General features: G+C 40.7%; 1 protein-coding gene across 1 annotated transcript in view; it reads left to right on the forward strand.

Moving 5' to 3' along the window:
* Positions 1-21,486, forward strand: part of LOC121859372 (hemocytin-like) — a gene marked incomplete at its 5' end in the record, with an annotated part of 457,920 nt that overhangs the window by 347,107 nt on the left and 89,327 nt on the right. The window contains 5 exon segments of the mRNA XM_042356148.1: positions 6,248-6,373; positions 7,246-7,324; positions 9,183-9,353; positions 19,747-19,874; positions 20,080-20,208. Coding sequence (XP_042212082.1) covers positions 6,248-6,373; positions 7,246-7,324; positions 9,183-9,353; positions 19,747-19,874; positions 20,080-20,208 — 633 coding nt within the window.

The raw sequence follows: 21,486 nt of genomic DNA on the forward strand, positions 1-21,486 counted from the left end.
GTGGTCAGGGGTGTGTGTGGTGGTGTTGGAGGTGTGTGCTGGTGGTGTTGGAGGTGCGTGTTGGTGGTGTTGGTGGATTGTGTGTTGGTGGTGTTGGAGGGTGTGTGTTGGTGGTGTTGGGGTGTGTGTTGGTGGTGTTGGAGGGTGGTGTTGGAGGGTGCGTGTTGGTGGTGTTGGAGGGTGTGTGTTGAGGTGGTGTTGGAGGGTGTGTGTTGGTGGTGTTGGAGGGTGTGTGTTGGTGGTGTTGGAGGGTGTGTGTTGAGTGGTGTTGGAGGGTGTGTGTTGGTGGTGTTGGAGGGTGTGTGTTGGTGGTGTTGGAGGGGTGTGTGTTGGCAGTGTTGGAGGTGTGTGTTGGTGGTGTTGGAGGTGTGTGTTGAGTGGTGTTGGAGGTGTGTGTTGGCGGTGTTGGAGGTGTGTGTTGGTGGTGTTGGAGGTGCATGTTGGTGGTGTTGGAGGTTGTGTGTTGGAGGGTGTATGTGTTGGTGGTGTTGGGGTGTGTGTGTTGGTGGTGTTGAAGGTGTGTGTTGGTGGTGTTGGAGGGGTGTGTGTTGGTGGTGTTGGAGGGTGTGTGTGTTGGTGGTGTTGGAGGTGTGTGTTGGTGGTGTTGGAGGGTGTGTGTTTGGTGGTGTTGGAGGTGTGTGTGTTGGTGGTGTTGGAGGGTGTGTGTGTTGGTGGTGTTGGAGGGTGTGTGTGTTGGTGGTGTTGGAGGTGTGTGTGTTGGTGGTGTTGGAGGTGTGTGTTGGTGGTGTTGGAGGTGTGTTGGTGGTGTTGGAGGTGTGTGTGTTGGGATGGTGTTGGAGGTGTGTGTTGGTGGTGTTGGAGTGTGTGTGTTGGTGGTGTTGGAGGTGTGTGTTGGTGGTGTTGGAGGGTGTGTGTTGTTGGTGTTGGAAGGGGTGTGTGTTGGTGGTGTTGGAGGTGTGTTGGTGGTGTTGGAGGTGTGTTGTGGTGGTGTTGGAGGGTGTGTGTTGGAGTGGTGTTGATGGGTGTGTGTTGGTGGTGTTGGAGGGTGTGTGTTGGTGGTGTTGGAGGGTGTGTGTTGGTGGTGTTGGAGAATGTGTGTTGGTGGTGTTGGAGAGGTGTGTGTTGGGGTGTTGGATGGTGTGTGTGTTGGTGGTGGTCAGGGTGTGTGTTGGTGGTGTTTGAGGTTGTGTGTTGGAGGTGTGTTGGGGTGTTGGAGGGTGTGTGTTGGTGGTGTTGGTGGGTGTGTGTTGGAAGGGTGTGTTGGAGGGTGTGTTGGTGGTGTTAGAGGGTGTGTTGGTGGTGTTGGAGGGTGTGTGTGTTGGTGGTGTTGGGAGGTTGTGTGTTGGAGGGTGCGTGTTGGTGGTGTGTTGGTGGTGTTGGAGGGGTGTGTGTTGGTGGTGTTGGGTTGTGTGTTGGAGGGTGTGTTGGTGGTGTTGGAGGGGTGTGTTGGGGTGTTGGAGGGTGTGTGTTGGTGGTGGTCAGGGGTGTGTGTTGTGGTGGTGTTGGGTTGTGTGTTGGAGGTGTGTTGGGGGTGTTGGAGGTGTGTGTTGGTGGTGTTGGAGGTTGTGTATTTGGAGGTGTGTGTTGGTGGTGGTCAGGGTGTGTGTTGGTGGTGTTGGAGGTGTGTGTTGGTGGTGTTGGAGGTGTGTTGGAAGGGTGTTGGTGGTGTGTGTTGGTGGTGTTGGAGGTGTGTGTTGGTGGTGTTGGAAGGGTGTGTGTTGAAGTGGTGTTGGAGGTGGTGTTGGAGGGTGCGTGTTGGTGGGTGTTGGAGGGTGTGTGTTGGTGGTGTTGGAGGGTGTGTGTTGGTGGTGTTGGAGGGTGTGTGTTGGTGGTGTTGTTGAGAGGGTGTGTGTTGGTCGTGTTGGAGGTGTTAATGTTGGTGGTGTTGGAGGTGTGTATTAGTGGTGTTGGAGGTGCGTGTTGGTGGTGTTGGAGGTGTGTGTTAGTGGTGTTGGAGGTGTGTGTTGGTGGTGTTGGAGGTGTGTGTTAGTGGTGTTGGAGGTGGGTGTTGGTGGTGTTGGAGGGTGTGTGTTAGTGGTGTTGGAGGTGCGTGTTGGTGGTGTTGGTGGTGTGTGTTGGCGGTGTTGGAGGGTGTGTGTTGGTGGTGTTGGAGGTGTGTGTTGGCAGTGTTGGAGGTGTGTGTGGTGGTGTTGGAGGGTGTGTGTGTGTTGGTGGTGTTGGAGGGTGTGTGTTGGCGGTGTTGGAGGTGTGTGTTGGTGGTGTTGGAGGTGTGTTGGTGAGGTGTTGGGGTGTGTGTTGGTGTTTGGGTTGTGTGTTGGAGGTGTGTGTGTTGGTGGTGTTGGGTGTGTGTGTTGGTGGTGTTGAAGGTGTGTGTTGGTGGTGTTGGAGGGTGTGTGTTGGTGGTGTTGGAGGGTGTGTGTGTTGGTGGTGTTGGGTGTGTGTTGGTGTTGGAGGTGTGTGTTGGTGGTGTTGGAGGAGGTGTGTGTGTTGGTGGTGTTGGAGGTGTGTGTGTTGGTGGTGTTGGAGGGTGTGTGTGTTGGAGGGTGTGTGTGTGTTTGTGGTGTTGGAGGGTGTGTTGGGTGGTGTTGGAAGGGCCGTGTTGGTGGTGTTGGAGGTGTGTGTGTTGGTTGTGTTGGAGGGTGTGTGTTGGTGGTGTTGGAGGGTGTGTGTGTTGGTGGTGTTGGAGGGTGTGTGTTGGTGGTTGTGTTGGAGGGTGTGTGTTGGTTGTGTTGGAGGGTGTGTGTGTTGGTGGTGTTGGAGGGTGTGTGTTGGTGGTGTTGGAGGTGTGTGTTGGTGGTGTTGGAGGGTGTGTTGGTGGTGTTGAAGGGTGTGTTGGTGGTGTTGGAGGTGTGTGTTGGTGGTGTTGGAGGTGTGTGTTGGTGGTGTTGGAGGTGTGTGTTGGTGGTGTTGGAGGTGTGTGTTGGCAGGTGGTGTTGGAGGATGTGTGTTGGTGGTGTTGGAGGGTGTGTTGGGGTGTTGGATGGTGTGTGTTGGTGGTGGTCAGGTGTGTGTTGGTGGTGTTTGGGTTGTGTGTTGGAGGTGTGTTGGGGGTGTTGGAGGGTGTGTGTTGGTGGTGTTGGTGGGTGTGTATTTGAAGGGGGTGTGTTGGAGGGGTGTGTTGGTGGTGTTGAAGGGGTGTGTTGGTGGTGTTGGAGGGTGTGTGTTGGTGGTGTTGGAGGGTGTGTGTTGGTGGTGTTGGAGGGTGTGTGTTGGTGGTGTTGGAGGGTGTGTGTTGGTGGTGTTGGAGGTGTGTGTTGGTGGTGTTGGAGGTGTGTGTTGGTGGTGTTGGAGGTGTGTGTTGGTGGTGTTGGAGGGTGTGTGTGTTGGTGGTGTTGGAGGTGTGTTGTTGGTGGTGTTGGAGGTGTGTTGGAGGGTGTGTGTGTTGGTGGTGTTGGAGGTGTGTTGGTGGTGTTGAAGGGCGTGTTGGTGGTGTTGGAGGGTGTGTGTGTTGTGGTTGTGTTGGAGGTGTGTGTTGGTGGTGTTGGAGGGTGTGTGTGTTGGTGGTGTTGGAGGGTGTGTGTTGGTTGTGTGTGTTGGAGGTGTGTGTTGGTTGTGTTGGAGGTGTGTGTTGGTGGTGTTGGAGGGTGTGTGTTGGTGGTGTTGGAGGTGTGTGTTGGTGGTGTTGGAGGGTGTGTTGGTGGTGGTGAAGGTGTGTTGGTGGTGTTGGAGGGTGTGTGGTGTTGGAGGTGTGTGTTGGTGGTGTTGGAGGTGTTGGTGGTGTTGGAGGTGTGTGTTGGTGGTCTTGGGTGTGTGTTGGTGGTGTTGGAGGGTGTGTGTTGGTGGTGTTGGAGGTGTGTGTGTTGGTGGTGTTGGGTGTGTGTCTGGAGGGTGTGTGTTGGTGGTGTTGGAGGTGTGTGTGTTGGTGGTGTTGGAGGGTGTGTGTTGGTGGGTTGGGTGTGTTGGTGGTGTTGAAGGGTGTGTTGGTGTTGGAGGGTGTGTGTTGGTGGTGTTGGAGGTGTGTGTTGGTGGTGTTGGAGGTGTGTTGAGTTGGTGTTGGAAGGTGTGTGTGTTGGTGGTGTTGGGTGTGTGTTGGGTGGTGTTGGAGGTGTGTGTTGGTGGTGTTGGAGGTGTGTGTTGCTGGTGTTGGAGGTGTGTGTTGATGGTGTTGGAGGTGTGTGTTGGTGGTGTTGGGGGTGTGTGTTGGTGGGTTGGAGGGTGTGTGTTGGTGGTGTTTGCTGGTGGTGTTGGGGGTGTGTGCTGGTGGTGTTGGGGATGTGTGTATGTGATGTTGAGGTGAGTTCCTCACACACACACACACTACACAGGAATTAAGACAACAAGCATCCAGTGAGGGTCTTGTTGTGTGACTGTCTGCAGGTGAAATAAACATCAACAGAGATTATCATGGCAACACTGGTGCATGTTACTCCTTTTCCATCTCTAATCAACACACCTTTCTCACTCCATATTTTAAAATGTTATATAACCTAATGTTGAAGGGATACAACTTTTATCATTTATACTTATACTTAACACAATCTCCCTAAAAATACTTTAGGTTTCGCGTTATTCAAGACATCTTGTCACGAGACGCACTAATCCCCCACCCAAGAAAGGGTGAGCTGTAAATTCAGTTGCCTCTGTATATGTCATGAATAAAAATGAAAGCTAAAGTGCTCTAGTGTAGTATACTTAATTGACCAAGAGCTCAATTTAGTGGAAATTTCTATTTAAAAAACAGGGCTGGCTCGAATTAGTTCGTTAAATTGAGAAAATACTGTAACTGCCCTAGTAACGTTTGTTTGTAAGAAACCGTAGTTAACACCGAAAGATATTTTAATGTTTTGAAAGGTGTCGGTAGGACAAGTGTACACACTGACCTTAGGCCGAGTTCAGTAACAGTTACCCTTCTGTAAAAATGCTACAGTTAGGTAGAACTTCATTGTGAGTGCTGGAAATTAAGTGAAAATCTGATGCTAGTGGTGGAGCATACTTAGAGGTTGACATTTTATATCTGTGTATAAGGCAGCCCTATAGTTTTGAACACAAAAGTTTGGAGCTTCAAAGGTCGATTTATTGGCACAATATACAGTATCAATCTTTGGATAGCTGGATATATCAGAGGCAGAAGGCTTTGATGTACTGTACTAATTTCTTTCTTATTTCAATTTTCTTAATTTTCCATGGTGTACCAGAACAATGTGATTGATTGATTGATTGTGGTAATTACTTCCTGCTGTGCATTTCTTGGTTGTGGGTAGTAAGTTAATAAATAATTTAACGTTGTTTGGGGAATTTGAAGCCTTCAGTCCCTAACCTTATTTTTTATTGAATTACTTACTCTTTTGCTTTACAGTTTTTTATTTAGTTAAATTTCTCATTTCCTGTCTCATGAAATACTAACCTGAAACTGCTGTATAACTCTTGAGGATTTATAATGGTTGTTTCACCTTCTAGGATATACTGTACTGTACAGTCGTAGAAAAGTCCTGTCGCGAACCACGAACCCCGAGATTCAGACTCGTGAACCTGAAGCAGTAGACACTGATACATTATTCTGTCCATAAATGCTTCGGATTCAAGAGTCTGAATCTCGGGGTTCATGGTTCGCGACATGACTTTTTTGGGTGACTGTACTCCTAAGCTCTCTATGCTAACGTTTATATATTCTGACTCACTCTTGAGGCTGTGTGTCAGCCTTAGGAAAAATAGTGATATTGTAATATCTCAGTTCACGACATGAAAAGAACTATGGTCAAGAAGGTTTAAGACACAGACAGGTACTCTTGAAGCCTTTTACCCGTTACTCAAATGCATCTGACACTGAACAGATGGTTTGGATGCTTTCAGGTTTATTCCTTGTGTGCTGGGGACTTTATCAAAATACAGTACTTTCTGTACCACCAGTACTGTAGGATGAAGATTTTCTTGGTCATATGTACATTCTCCTGTATTAAGATGGGATATCACAACTTCAATTGATTCTTTATTGTTAAGGATTCAAAACATTCTCGATGGTCAACATTAAGTGATCTCCTGATTATCATTGGTAATACAATGGTAATGCATGTACCTCTCACTACTGTATCCTGGATTTGATACCCAGCCTGGGACAGATGTGAGATGAGTGTTGTCCAGTGTGACCTTCCCAAACATTGAAGGTTTTCTCTTACTATTCCAGTTTCATCCTCTAGTAAACCTGGACAATGAAGGACAAGCTCAAGAGAACCAATGGGGGGTTTAAGCAAGCCGTCAGCTTCCTTTTCCCATTAAACCTGTAATAAAATAATAAAATTGTTTGTCACATTTGTCGGCCTTTTGAATTTTTCTTTTGTATTATTCTATCAGCCATTAACAATACCAAATTGTTTTTCTTGTTTGTTAGTATGCCTGTGTACCGATTCTGCAACCATGTCCACCTGTGGAGTGCCCAGAAGGAATGTTCATTGAGTATATAACTGATTCTGAGTCAGCACCTTGTCCAAGATATAAGTGTACTTCATGTCCTCCAGTAAGTGAAGTATCATTTTACATCATTCACCTTATAGTGTATACTAAATTCAGTACTGTATTTCATATTTTTCATTTATTACTATTTTTTATTCTAACTCTTAATCTTGTCTGTGATGCCTCTCTCTCCCAAGCATAATACAGTATATATTGTTTCAGCTTTAGCTATCCCTTTCATAATGTAGTTTGGCTCCTTCACGTAACACTCCCAAGCACTGAATATTACCTCTTTGCCATCTTATTCTATCATAATAGAGAACCTCCTTTACCAATCTATATTTGGTCAGCATCTCAACTATCCCATTATATTAACACCAGATACAGCTCCCAGCTAATTCACAAAGGTAACTTGGAGTTACGAGTATTATGCTTCATTCCATTTTCATTTTCCCTGTCAAATTTTCTAATCAGGAAGTATTTTATCATCCTTTAATTCAGTTTGTATCTCCCAGCATAACCCTATGAATGTGTCAAGATATCCTGCAGTTTTGTAATGAAATAATATTTTGAAAATTTTATTACATTTACAGTAAGACCTCTCCCAAGTGCTTTCAACCATAATTTTGCTGAAAAATCACTTCCAAAAACAATATTAGAGTTAACAGCATACTTTTACACTGCACTTATTTTTGTTGTAGCAAATGAATCGGTAAATTCTTAAAACAGCACTACCACCAGAAGAATTTGTTCGATTTCGTTCATTTTTTCCACAGTTTCCACTGCTGAAGTTTCACTTTGAATACAGGATATGATATGATAGAAAAGTACATAGCTCTACCAATAGATCTTATAGGGTCTCTTACATTTTTCAGCTTAATTTGATCCCATTTCTATTTTTTCTTTATTAATTTTATCAAATCTTATTTCTAACAGGTGGAGAGACCCAGATGTCACATGGGTGAAGAGTCCTACATAACCAACCCAAATGACTCCTGTCCGGTGTATGACTGCAGTATGTATATCCAAAGCACAAAGTTTTCATTACGAAAATATTATTTTTATTAGTATTTACTACAATACCATTTAAGCTCAAATTATATTCTGTTGTGCAAGTTATTTAGAGCGTTATCAAATAGATGATATGTTAGAATTTGATCCCTTTCTTAGACAGGTTTGGCCATTGTTATATGCAATGTTATATGCAGATACCCAAGTGACTAAGCAAATGTATTTCAAGGGTGATTTATTTTGAAACAACTATTCAAAGTTTTATGTTTTAACATTGCACCATTAATCATTTGATTATTAAATAAAAGAAAATTTGAATTGAAATCAAAAAGGTTTGTGTTTAGAAATTCAACTCATCTTTTAATTACTTGTGCATGTGCATATATACTGTATATACAAACAATATCTCACTAGTCGCGAATCAAACCTTGGACCTCTGTGTGTGAACAGGGATTGTTACCAAGGCGCCACAAGGGCAGCAAAAGCATTCCTAGACTTTGTTTTATTTCACAAAGCCTGCTCATTCATTTTATTTTTAAACAATGTGAACCTCCACCAGGAATTACTTTACTTTACTTTTACCCTATTCACCACTGATCGGCTCGTTAGCCGCTTGGGCGATCGGTCACGTCTTTGAGCAGTTTTCCTTTTCATTTATCCTCTTCACCAAAAGATCGGCTCGCTAGCCGCCCGGGCGATCGGTCACGTCTCTGTCACGCAGTGTTGGCAAATACTGGGCATGCACCGGCTCCTGAATGTACCTGAACCCGCTCCAGTGTTGGTAAAGTCTTGTCTTGAAAAAGCTCACACTCGGTGCCGTCACAACACTCTCTGGTAGATTGTTCCAAGAGTTTACAACTCTCACTCCGAAAAAGTTTGCCCTCACAGTTTTCTGGACTTGTGGCTTCTTCAATCTTGATCTGTGACCCCTTGTGGGTCGAGCGTCCGCCAGCTCAAGTAAGGACTCGACTGAGTAGTGCCCCTGAGATGCTTATACACCTCAACTAGGTCCCCCTTGCCCGTCTGTAGTATAAGCTAGGCAAGTTTAGGCGCTCCAATCTCTCAGGGTAGCTGAGGCACCGAAGTGCAGGCACCAGTCTGGTGGCCCTCCTTTGAACATTTTCAACCAACTGACAGTCCCTAGCATATCTCGCGGACCAGACGGGGTGACAGTACTCCAGGTGGGGAAGCACTTCACTCTTGAAGATCGTTACGAGGGACGGACCGTCTAGATATCTGAACGACCTTCTTATAAGACCCAATAATTTATTTGCCTGATTTACCTTTTTCTCGCAATGGCCCGAGAACTTCAGCTCATTGTCAACATACACACCTAGGTCCTTCTCACACACAGTCTCAACTAGTGCAGTTTCTTCATCCCGTTGGGACATGTGATACGCCTCCTTACCATTGGTACGCCCCAGGTGCATCCTCTTACACTTCGTGACATTGAATCTCAGCAGCAGCCAACTATGTTATGAAATAAAACAAAGCCTAGAATTACTTTTGTTGTCCTTGTGGCAACCCAGTAGCGACCCCTTTTCACACACAGATGTCCAGTATATATATATATATATATATATATATATATATATATATATATATATATATATATATATATATATATATATATATATATATATATATAATATATATATATATATATATATATATATATATATATATATATATATATATATATATATATTATATATATATATATATATATATATATATATATATATATATATATATATGTATATATACACTACCTTAATTGTTTATTGCTATAACTTAAGATATCAAATGGGAGTACTGACGATACTGTAGTTTCTAACAAATTATAATTGCATATTTTGAAGGACCCTTCACAAGCACGTCAACATCCAAACCTATATTGGAAGGCAATATCCCCCAAAATTGTAAAGTGGATGGATCGACCATCTCCTCCTTTGATGGCAGCAGCTTTGAGGTGGAGATCTGTAATCACATCTTGGCTGAAGATATGACCAACAAAAACTGGATTGTGGCCGGTAAGAAAAATATGAAGGATCATATAACTTGCTGAGCAATTTTTTTTCCTTAATTGTTTTATTTTTTATAGGTGCAGATAAGAAATTGCTCTTCAAAATCGTAACAGCTTTTTCTCAGGTAACAGTCTGATACTTTATTGCTGGTGTAATATCATAAATCAAGTTAGAATTAGCTGCAGGGCTGGTGGTACCCACTAGGCAATCTAGGCGATTGCCTGAGGCGCCATCATCTGGAGGTGCCACAAATTATGGACAAAGATAAATTATCTCCTCTAAGTAAAATAACAAAAGTTTAAAAGCGAAGGGAGGAATGGCTAGCACTGACGATAGTTATGTTAAAAAATACCTTTTTTGAGGAAGACTGTTTTATTAAAATGACAACATTTCACTCTCATGACCCAACCCGATGCTTTGGGGTAGGGTGGAAGGTCGGAGCAGGATGTGGAAAGTTTAGGTCAACTGTGGGAGGTGAGGTGGGAGGAGGGCTGGAAGAGGAGGTAAGAACAGGAGGGGGTCGTGTGGTGTTAAGATGTGTCATGTGTAAGGAAAAGCCCGCAAGCCAATTATTTTACAAATGCACTGATTTTAAGAAATGTAGGATAGTGGACTCAGTTTATATTAGCTTGTGTTAATTTTTTTTTAACTTGAGTGAGGCCATTCAAGCTGGATCCTTTGATGCAAGCAATGGTGGTCAAGTCCCTACCGGCAAATATGTTACCTGACCTTGTCAAAGGCAACTGCCACAGTGATGCATCATGGGAGTCAGGTGATGTGGTTGTGAGGTGATGCCACATGCCCTGGATATAAGGAGTTTTTATAGTGTTGAATGTGCCAAAAACTGTTTAGATTAAATATGAAACAATTCAGAATCCCAAGCAAAAGTTCAAAGTGAACTTTTATTTTGCAGTCTTGGATGTAGTAATACAATCAGTTGAACAAAGTTTCACACATATGCATAAAGTGGTTCTCTCTTTGGTTTCCTGTATGTAATCCACAATATGCAGACAATAACATCGAAGGAAGTAATGTAACATTGCTTAAAACTAGAAAATAATTTCAACATGGTGACAACAAAGAATTCGATACTGCAGATTTGTGTAGTGAATTACAATTCATTGCAAGACTGGTTGAGAAGTTTGTTCACCACAAAACATTTGGAAAATTATAGTGCCAATATAACTGATGTAACACAACTTGCAGTTTTTATATGTGGTGAGGATGAAAATATGCAGTGAACCGGAGTTTGTGGAGCTGGTACCAATGAAAGGAACAACAAGTGGTGATGACGTCTTTGCAAGTTTGGTAGGGGCACTGGATAAATTAGGGGTTGACTAGGTACAAACTGGAGCACAGCAGATGGTGGGTAGAAAAGTTGGAGTGGCAACAAATTTAAAGGAAAAACTACAAGCTGTGAACCCGAACCATCAATTTCATAATTTGCATTGTATTATACATAGAGAAGTGTTGTGCAGTAAAACATTAAAGATGAATAATGTCATGGATGTCGTTATAAAGACAGTGAACGTTATACAATCACGAGGCCTGAACCACAGGCAGTTCAACTGCTTTTGGAGAAAATGAGAACACATACGGACTGCCATATCACATTGATGTTTGCTAATTAAGTCGGGGAGTCGTACTGAAGCGATTTGATGAATTGCGTAGTAGTGAAGTACAAATGTTTAGGGAACAGAAAGGAAAGGATGTGCATGAATTGAAAGATAGTGAATGAGTTCAAGATGTAGCTTTCATGGTGGATATTACAGAGCACTTAAATTACTTGAATATAAAGATGCAATAAATTGTCAACAGAGTTTTATGACTGCATTTGTGCCTTTGAGATGAAACTGCAGCTTTTTGAAAGGCAACTTGTAGAGAGTAATCTTTCACACTTTCCGACCTTAAACTCCCTGCTAAAACCTGAGCTTCATCTTGATACCAACACAGAAGTACTGCATCAAGATTTCCGAGTTAAAGAATGAGTTCCAAGAAAGATTTGCTGACTTAAATACCTTGAAAAAGAATTTTCCATTTTTCAGTGTTAATGAGGTACCAGAACATCTTCAGTTAGAATTAATTGAGCCCCAGTGTGATTCTGTTTTGAACAACTAGTTTTCAAGTGTCGATGTTGGCACATTTTATCAATATGTGGGACCAAATTTTCCCAGGATTAAGTGTTTTACCTCAAAGATTATGTCCATGTTCGGAAGGACATATCTGTGTGAACAGCTCTTTTCTGTAATGAACATTAACTAATCTTGACTTCGTTCTCAACTTACTCATGTGCACCTGAATTCAATACTGAAGGTTGCTGCAGCTCGGTCATTAGCTCCAAACTTTGATGCATTGGGCCATACAAAGAGGTGCCAAGTATCAGGGAGCAGCAGTAACAGGCAATAAGACTAATCACGGTAACTATATATTGTACAACACAGCACAAGCTTTTTTAAGAGAGAGAGAGAGAGATTATTCACGCTCGCCCTTGGGTGGGGGACTTGTCCTTCACTCTCGAGTAGACTAAGACCTCAGCCGCTAGCACTTCTAGTCCTGTTCCTGTGCTCACCTCTTATTTTGCTGCACTACTCCCCGAATGGGCGATCACGAAATGCTCATAATTGTGTTACATGGCCCACATAGTGTATACTCATATTAAATCTGGCCCGTAATAGCAAATGAGTTTGACACCCTTGCATTAATGGGATGTGCGATAGTATTTGACCATGCAAGTTGCTTAGTTTAAACTTAGAAAACTTTTCCCAGTACAGTACCTGGAAAAATTCCCGGGATGTAGGATATTTTACAGGTTTGAAAAAGTTGTTTCATTACCTGGAAATCTCTCATTTTGGAAGAGCTCTGCACCAATTATTCTGGGTAACGGGGATATCACTGTATATAGCATCCTTATAAAAGGTGCTAGACAGAGCAACTAAGAATATTCCTGAGCTATATATCACCATGACCATCCAAGTAGAATGAGGGCCTTGTGACTGACACATATTCAGACAAGACACAATAGGGCAGATCTCATAGAGGCATTAAAAATCTTGAAAGGGATGGAAGGGATGAAGTTCCAGTGGTTCTCAACCTGGAGGCCCTGGCGCCACAGCAAGATTTTAGGGGGGCCACGGAGGACTGTTATAAGTTGTTAATGCTGGGATCGAAATCTGGGTTCCAGAAGCGTGTCATTGTATGATCCATCGTTTTGCACTGTTGTCAAAACCCTCCTGGTGCACTTTGCAAGATCCTGGAGGCAGTGGTCAAATATGTCAACTTTGTGAAAGCAGGAGACCTAAACTTACGCCTTTTCCAGAACTTTTGTTGAGACATGGATTCAGAGCATGATGCTCTCCTCTTTTACTAAGTGCACTGGCTTTCCAATGGTAATGTTGTGAATCGAGTGTTTGAACTTCGGGGACAGCTTACATTATTCCTGGAAGTGCAAGGGAATGATGATCTCTTAAATCACCCAATGGGGTGTTGTGGGAACCACGTCTTCCATGCCTAGCAGATATATTTGATCAGTTAAACAGGCTGAATCTCAAGCTACAAGGCAAGAAAATGTGTTTCACTGGATGGATTGTCTTCGTGCATTTCTTACCAAGCTCCAGAATTGGCAGAGGAAAGTCAATTCGGGAAATGTTGCCATGTTTGAAAATCGTTTAACTGTTCTTGATGAGATTGAAAATCATCTGCTTGACCAATCACTCTAAACTGAAATCACTCAGTGAGGAGAAAGAAGGGAAATTGGTGAGAAATCCTTTCTCTGGCACTCTTGATATTGCTACCATTTCCAATGATGTTCAGGACGAATTCCTTGATCTCAAGAATGATTCTGCTGCTAATGACTTCTGAAGAAAAATTGCTGACTGTATTCTGGTGCTCATTGTATCAGTTGTATCCAAAAGTTAGCTAAATCGCACTTCAAGTCCTCTTGCCATTTTCTACTACCTATTTATGTGAGTCTGATTTCTCCACCCTTCTACATATAAAGAATAAAAGCCGGAATGAGAAGTGCTTTGTCAGTGACACAACCTCAAATCAATCACCCGACTGACAGGAAACAATGTCAACCTTCCCGTTGGGCTGTGACAAACTATGCCTAGGTACTGTAATAGTAACTTTTCTCAGCCAAATTCAAGTTTGTTGTGAGGCTAGTCTTGTCACTTGTGCCTAGTATTAAGTCAGTTGTGTAAAATATGTAAGTTTGTCAAAATATATGATAAGATGATGATGATTGGCAACCATAAAAATATGAAAGAAGGGTATTCTCTTCATCTGATCAGAACAGTTTATTTGTCATCATTATTTGTGGGGTTTGGCAGAAAACTGAAGAAGGGCCATGAGGATTTTGAGAGTTCCACAAGGGAGGAATGAAGTGGAAAAGGGTGAGAACCACTGGTCTGATAAACCCAAGATAAGTTTTGAGATGTCACACACCATCAACATGAGGACCTAACTTTAAGCTCGCCAACAAATAAAAGTTAGAACTTTTTCATGCAGAGATCGGTAGACCTGTGGAACACTTATGAGCTCAAGCCGTGGAAGCAAGAACAGTAATGGGGTTCAAAATAGTGGTAACATGCGTATTTCTCATCTATATGTCAAGGGTTCGAAACCTGGTTGGCCCAGATAAATGTGAGAAGGGCGTTATCCAGTGTGACCCAACCAAACATCACAGGTTTCCTGCACTCTGGTTTCCTCCCGTGCTATTACTGGATAGACCAACTGCCCAAATGAATAATAAGCTGAAAAGACGACCACGATCATACGGGATCCTACATAGGCCACTGGCCTTTCTCCCTCAGTATAACCACCTCTAGGTGGATTGGCTATCAGGTAAATAAGTAAGCAGGTACAGTGAGTTCTGCTATAGTCGTTTTGATAACTCGAATTTGCTCTAACGCGATTTATGATGGAACGATATTTGTATAACGCGAACGCTTGTTTGCTATAACGCGATTTTTGCTTACTATTTCTCCAATTTTGTGGTACAGTATTAACTGTGAATATAGTAAAGAAGAATATCAACAAGAAGCGTTCTGGTGATAGAATTCCCGGTGATGATCGTAAAAGAAAGGATATAACACTTGAAGAGAAGCTCGATTTTATCAACCTCAAAATCACCCTTCTCCCCCATCAAGTAAAGTGTTACATTTACTGTATGATTTCATTATTAGATATGAATGTAACATTTATTTAGACTGTGCTATCCTTTGTGTTAGGCTAACTACTAAATTTTTTCGATTTCGAGTAATCTGCACCTAACCCTATTTTCTCCATAAGCCCTGTTATTTCTATTATGCGATTTTCTTTAACACGATATTTTACAAGAACACAATTATCGCGTTATAGCAGAACTACCTGTACACATTTTATCACCAATGCTGAGAAAAACAATGGAATAAAAGACCCCTAAACTCTTCGATGCTTTAAACCTGTTTAATTTTCTGATTAACTTGTTTTAGTGTCCAAAGGACCTGGAAGTGTTTAGTCATAGAATATAACAGTGTTTGATGAAATGTTTAGTCATAGAATATAACAGTGTTTGATGAAGTGTTTAGTCTGAAAATATAACAATGCTTGATGAAATGTTTAGTCATAGAATATAACAGTGTTTGATGAAGTGTTTAGTCTGAGAATATAACAGTGCTTGATGAAATGTTTAGTCATAAAATATAACAGTGTTTGGTGAAATGTTTAGTCATAGAATATAACAGTGTTTGATGAAGTGTTTAGTCAGAGAATATATCAGTGCTTGATGAAGTGTTTAGTCATAGAATATAACAGTGTTTGATGAAGTGTTTAGTCTGAGAATATAACAGTGCTTGATGAAATGTTTAGTCATAAAATATAACAGTGTTTGGTGAAATGTTTAGTCATATAATATAACAGTGTTTGATGAAGTGTTTAGTCTGAGAATATATCAGTGCTTGATGAAGTGTTTAGTCATAAAATATAACAGTGTTTGGTGAAATGTTTAGTCAGAGAATATAACAGTGTTCAGTGGCTCACCCACGGGGGTTTCCTGGTTTGCCAGAAACTTCCCCTTGGCCAGGAACCTGTCATCACCTTGCAGAAATTCCACCACCGCTGGCCGCCCACTTAATTGACCTCACCTTGGCCATGCACTCCCACTGGAGAGCACTTAGTCACGGAACCTCATTTGAATCTAAGCGGACTGTGAAGAGCTGCAGAAGGATCTCTGTGAGCTCCAAGAATGGTTGAAGAAATGGCTGCTGAGATTCAATGTCACGAAGTGTAAGAGGCTCCACCTGGAGCGTACCATCGGTAAGGAGGCAGATCATATGTCACAACGGGATGAAGAAACTTCACTATTTGAGTTATTTAATGTGAGAAGGAACTAGGTGTGTCTGTTGATAATGAGTTGAAAATCTTGGGCCATTTCGAGAAGAAGGTAAATCAGGCAAATAAATTATTAGGCCTTATAAGAAGGTCGGAACGATCTTCAAGAGTGAAGTGCTTCCCCAACTGGAGTTCTGTCACCCGGCCTGGTCCCCGAGATATACAGTACTAGGGACTGTCAGTTGATTGAAAATGTTCAAAGGAGGGCCACCAGACTGGTGCTTGCACTTCGGCACCTCAGCTACCCTGAGAGATTGGAACGCCTGAACTTGCCTAGCTTATACTACAGACGGGCAAGGGGCGACCTAATTGAGGTGTATAAGCATCTCAGGGGGCACTACTCAGTCAAGTGTCCTTACCTGGTAGCTGGCGGACGCTCTCCCCACAAGGGGTCACAGCTCAAGGCTGAAGAAGCCGCAGGTCTAGAAAACTGTGAGGGCAAATTTTTTCGGAGTGAGAGTTGTGAAATCTTGGAACAATCTGCCAGAAAGTGTTATGACGGTACCAAGTGTGAGCTCTTTCAAGACCAGACTTGACCAACACTGGAGCAGGCTCAAGTACATTCAGGAGCCGGTGCATGCCCAGTACTTGCCAACAGTGAGTAACAGAGACGTGACCGATCGCCCAACGGCTAATGTGTCGATCAGTGGTGAAGAGGATAAAAGTAAAAGTAAGCAACGTCTAGATGCCCTAGAAACCTTGTGGAGTTATATGCCTCCATGGTGGCCTGCTTGGAAAACATTGTGGAGGGTGGTCCTGGCAGCTGGTCCAGGGATGCACTTACTCATGCCCAGGTCCTGCTTCTCGCCATCACCAGCACAGACTTCATTGTGTCCCTGGTCATCACAAACAACATAGATGAGGCCAGCAGCGAAATTGATTGTGTGAAAGCAGTACCACAAAACTCCATAACAATATGGATGATCACCACACTGAATGGTTTCATCAGGCAGAACAGGTGTGTGAGGCTGTAGGTGTTACACCTTCCATGCCCAGACTCGGCAAATGCCAACGACACCGAGACAACACATCAGGTGATGAACCAGCTGAATACTACAAGAGAACGGTGGCCATTCCACTCCTTGACCATCTCCTGGCAGAGCTGGAGATAATGGTTACCCCACTGCACTAGAAGGCCTACCAGGGATGCAGCATCATCCCATCCATCTTCGTAACTCTGACACCAGCAGAGGGCAGTAGAAGAATACAAGAGCTGGTTGACCTCTGCTGGGAGGACCTGCCATTTCCTGGTACTGGTTGCATCAAGAATGAGATACACACCTGGTGTATCAAGTGGGAGAAAAGAGCCAAAGAAGAGGGCATCACCAATCTTCCAACTACACTGACCTCCACCTTCTCTCAGACACCGTCACACCAATGTTAGGTCCCTGCTCATTTTCTTGTGCACCCAGCCAGTACCAACATGCTCTGCAGAAAGATCTTCCAGTGGATTGAAAAGAATAAAAAGAATAAAAACACCAATCAGATGAACAATGAGGAATGAGAGACTAACAGGCCTGTCACTACTGCACCATGAACCGAGATATACCAGGGGACATAAACCAAGCAATTGACACTTATACACAGAAAAATCCTAGGAGAATGAAATGTGCAAATATACTTGATAATAAGTAAAAAAGGATCTGTATGTATTCAGCTCAATAAATTCATGTATTTTATGTTTGTGCAAATGAAATATGCCGCTGTACCCCTCTAGATAGAACTGTTTCTCGAGCGTTCGTGCTCTTATGTCTAGCATGTCGGTTCCTCACCTAGCTCAAATATTTAGAAATTGGAAACCCCCTCACCCAATAACAGTGTTTGATGAAGTGTTTAGTCAGAGAATATAACAGTGTTTAATGAAGTGTTTAGTCAGAGAATATAACAGTGTTTAATGAAGTGTTTAGTCAGAGAATATAACAGTGTTTAATGAAGTGTTTAGTCAGAGAATATAACAGTGTTTAATGAAGTGTTTAGTCAGAGAATATAACAGTGTTTAATGAAGTGTTTAGTCAGAGAATATAACAGTGTTTGATGAAGTGTTTAGTCATAGAATATAACAGTGTTTAATGAAGTGTTTAGTCAGAGAATATAACAGTGTTTGATGAAGTGTTTAGTCATAGAATATAACAGTGTTTAATGAAATGTTTCGTCAGAGAATATAACAGTGTTTAATGAAGTGTTTAGTCAGAGAATATAACAGTGTTTAATGAAGTGTTTAGTCAGAGAATATAACAGTGTTTAATGAAGTGTTTAGTCAGAGAATATAACAGTGTTTAATGAAGTGTTTAGTCAGAGAATATAACAGTGTTTAATGAAGTGTTTAGTCAGAGAATATAACAGTGTTTGATGAAGTGTTTAGTCATAGAATATAACAGTGTTTAATGAAGTGTTTAGTCAGAGAATATAACAGTGTTTGATGAAGTGTTTAGTCATAGAATATAACAGTGTTTAATGAAGTGTTTAGTCAGAGAATATAACAGTGTTTAATGAAGTGTTTAGTCAGAGAATATAACAGTGTTTAATGAAGTGTATAATCAAGGAATATAACAGTGTTTAATGAAGTGTTTAGTCAGAGAATATAACAGTGTTTGATGAAGTGTTTAGTCAAGGAATATAACAGTTGTTGGTGAAGTGTTTAGTCAGAGAATATAACAGTGTTTAATGAAGTGTATAGTCAAGGAATATAACAGTGTTTAATGAAGTGTTTAGTCAGAGAATATAACAGTGTTTAATGAAGTGTTTAGTCATAGAATATAACAGTGTTTAATGAAGTGTTTAGTCAGAGAATATAACAGTGTTTGATGAAGTGTTTAGTCATAGAATATAACAGTGTTTAATGAAGTGTTTAGTCATAGAATATAACAGTGTTTAATGAAGTGTTTAGTCAGAGAATATAACAGTGTTTAATGAAGTGTTTAGTCAGAGAATATAACAGTGTTTAATGAAGTGTTTAGTCAGAGAATATAACAGTGTTTGGTGAAGTGTTTAGTCAGAGAATATAACAGTGTTTAATGAAGTGTATAGTCAAGGAATATAACAGTGTTTAATGAAGTGTTTAGTCATAGAATATAACAGTGTTTAATGAAGTGTTTAGTCAGAGAATATAACAGTGTTTAATGAAGTGTTTAGTCAGAGAATATAACAGTGTTTAATGAAGTGTATAGTCAAGGAATATACAGTGTTTAATGAAGTGTTTAGTCAGAGAATATAACAGTGTTTGATGAAGTGTTTAGTCAAGGAATATAACAGTGTTTGGTGAAGTGTTTAGTCAGAGAATATAAGTGTTTAATGAAGTGTATAGTCAAGGAATATAACAGTGTTTAATGAAGTGTTTAGTCAGAGAATATAACAGTGTTTAATGAAGTGTTTAGTCAGAGAATATAACAGTGTTTGATGAAGTGTTTAGTCAGAGAATATAACAGTGTTTGATGAAATGTTTAGTCCGAGAATATAACAGTGTTTAATGAAATGTTTAGTCAGAGAATATAACAGTGTTTGATGAAATGTTTAGTCCGAGAATATAACAGTGTTTGATGAAGTGTTTAGTCATAGAATATAACAGTGTTTAATGAAGTGTTTAGTCAGAGAATATAACAGTGTTTGATGAAGTGTTTAGTCAGAGAATATAACAGTGTTTGATGAAATGTTTAGTCCGAGAATATAACAGTGTTTAATGAAATGTTTAGTCAGAGAATATAACAGTGTTTGATGAAATGTTTAGTCCGAGAATATAACAGTGTTTGATGAAGTGTTTAGTCAGACAATACATAGCAGACAAACAAGGTGGATTACCATGTAAAATTTACTTGATAGATGAGATATTTGTAGTAACATGTTTCACTTTAGATAATTGGTCATTTTCTTTTCCTTGTTTCAGCACATCACACAGCTAAAGCTTCACTTACTTTTTGGTTGACAATGAGTATTTTTCATGTGTCCTTTGAGTTGAGTCTTATTTAAAACTCCAAGTTTTACATTAATGATTAAAAGCTTGAATTAGAATTGCTTTTATTTACACTTTTTGCAGTGCATCACAACTGTACAGGGAAAGAAACGTGTGGTCGTTATGTGACTATCACACAAAATAGCGTGCAGCTGATATTACAACGAGACCGTCATGTTATCTGGAAGGATAGTATCTATACAGTTACTCAGGTAAGTTATCTCATTCTACTTATTGAATTACAATGCAACATTTTAATAAGTAAAAAAAAAAGAGTAAAAAATTATGTTTCTAGATTGCAAAATTTTATTTCTGAGTTCAATTTCATTTACCTTTATTCTTGTACATGAAATTCCATTAAATGTTCAGAACCAACAAGCCCTCATAGTCAATAAATATTTCCTCTATATTCCAAAGGCTCAGCGAATTGGGAATTCCACCAACGCCTTCAAAATATATTCAGTTGGCAATGATACCATCATGTTTAAGTCAACTATATACAAATTCGAGATTAGGTGGAATGTGGAGACAGACATCAATATTGTTGTAAGTTGAGCACTTATCTTTGTACTTAATTTAGTGTTCTATCAATTCCAGGGTATAGAGGATAACACTTTAATGTTTTCCTCCAACTGTATAATCTATCCTTCTGTCTTTAAAATTGCCTTTTCTTTGCTACACATTGTTCAGCTATTTATTAGGTATAATCAATACTAACTGAAGAGATAGGTTTAACTGCTAAATATCTAGAGTCCATTCATTACATTATCTACTGTATGTCTTATGAACGTCATCCTCATCATTTTTCAAGAGGTAGATATTTATTCCTTTGAGAACTTAACATTGGTGACAACAACTGAATTAAAGCCTGCACATTAGTTTCAGCTGAAATAGTTATAGGATTGAAAAACTTTAAATTTATTTCATGTTTATAGTGAACTAGCTCATGAAGCACAAAAAATATCATGTGCAGTCAATAACGGATTTGATAAGGCCTCATAAGGTCACTTTTTTCTTTCCTTTTTATGAGATTAGCCCACCAGGGCACAGGTCAATGACCCACATCAGGGCCTGGGAGCGAAAATATAATAATTATAATATTAATAATAATTAATAACAAAATTAAAAAAAAATATTAAAGTAAAACATGATAATAATAATAATAATAATAATAATAATAATAATAATAATAATAATAATAATAATAATAATAATAATAATAATAATAAAGGATCATAAATAAATGCAAAAATTTACAAAATATATCAATAGTGACAAATGATATACAGTATGTTTGTTGTGTTGTCAAAGTACGAGAAACAATTGAAACCCTGCAATTGTGTGTAAATGAAGCAGAAAGTCAGGGGCCGCATACTCAAAAGCATTTACCAGACTGTACCTCTTTGTTTACCCCATAACTGGACTTACAGTCTCCGATCGGCATAATCAAAACAAATATTTGGCAGCGGACTCCGTAAGTGAGCCCGTAATGTAGACAGTAACTTACAGCACCTCCTTAGGGGGCTGTAACACGCTCAACCCGGATATAGTAAGTCGCTATTTCCCGATTGCATAAGAAAAATTAATAATATATTTTGTAATAACGATTGTTAGACTTGTTTTATCATAGAATAATGAAGAAAATGTTTTGTACATTAACATACTAAAATACGATATTAAAGTTTGTCTTTTTAGTTAATTTTTTTACAATAAGAGGCTTGAGTGTTTCTATTTCTCGCGGAATGGAAGAGACGCAGCTTTTGTCTTCTTACAACTATTCAAGTAATTTGTACCAAAATAGAAGATTTTTATTGTCCACATTTA

Source organism: Homarus americanus, unplaced genomic scaffold (assembly GCF_018991925.1).
Source record: "Homarus americanus isolate GMGI-L3 unplaced genomic scaffold, GMGI_Hamer_2.0 scaffold7626, whole genome shotgun sequence".
NCBI classification, from domain to species: domain Eukaryota; kingdom Metazoa; phylum Arthropoda; class Malacostraca; order Decapoda; family Nephropidae; genus Homarus; species Homarus americanus.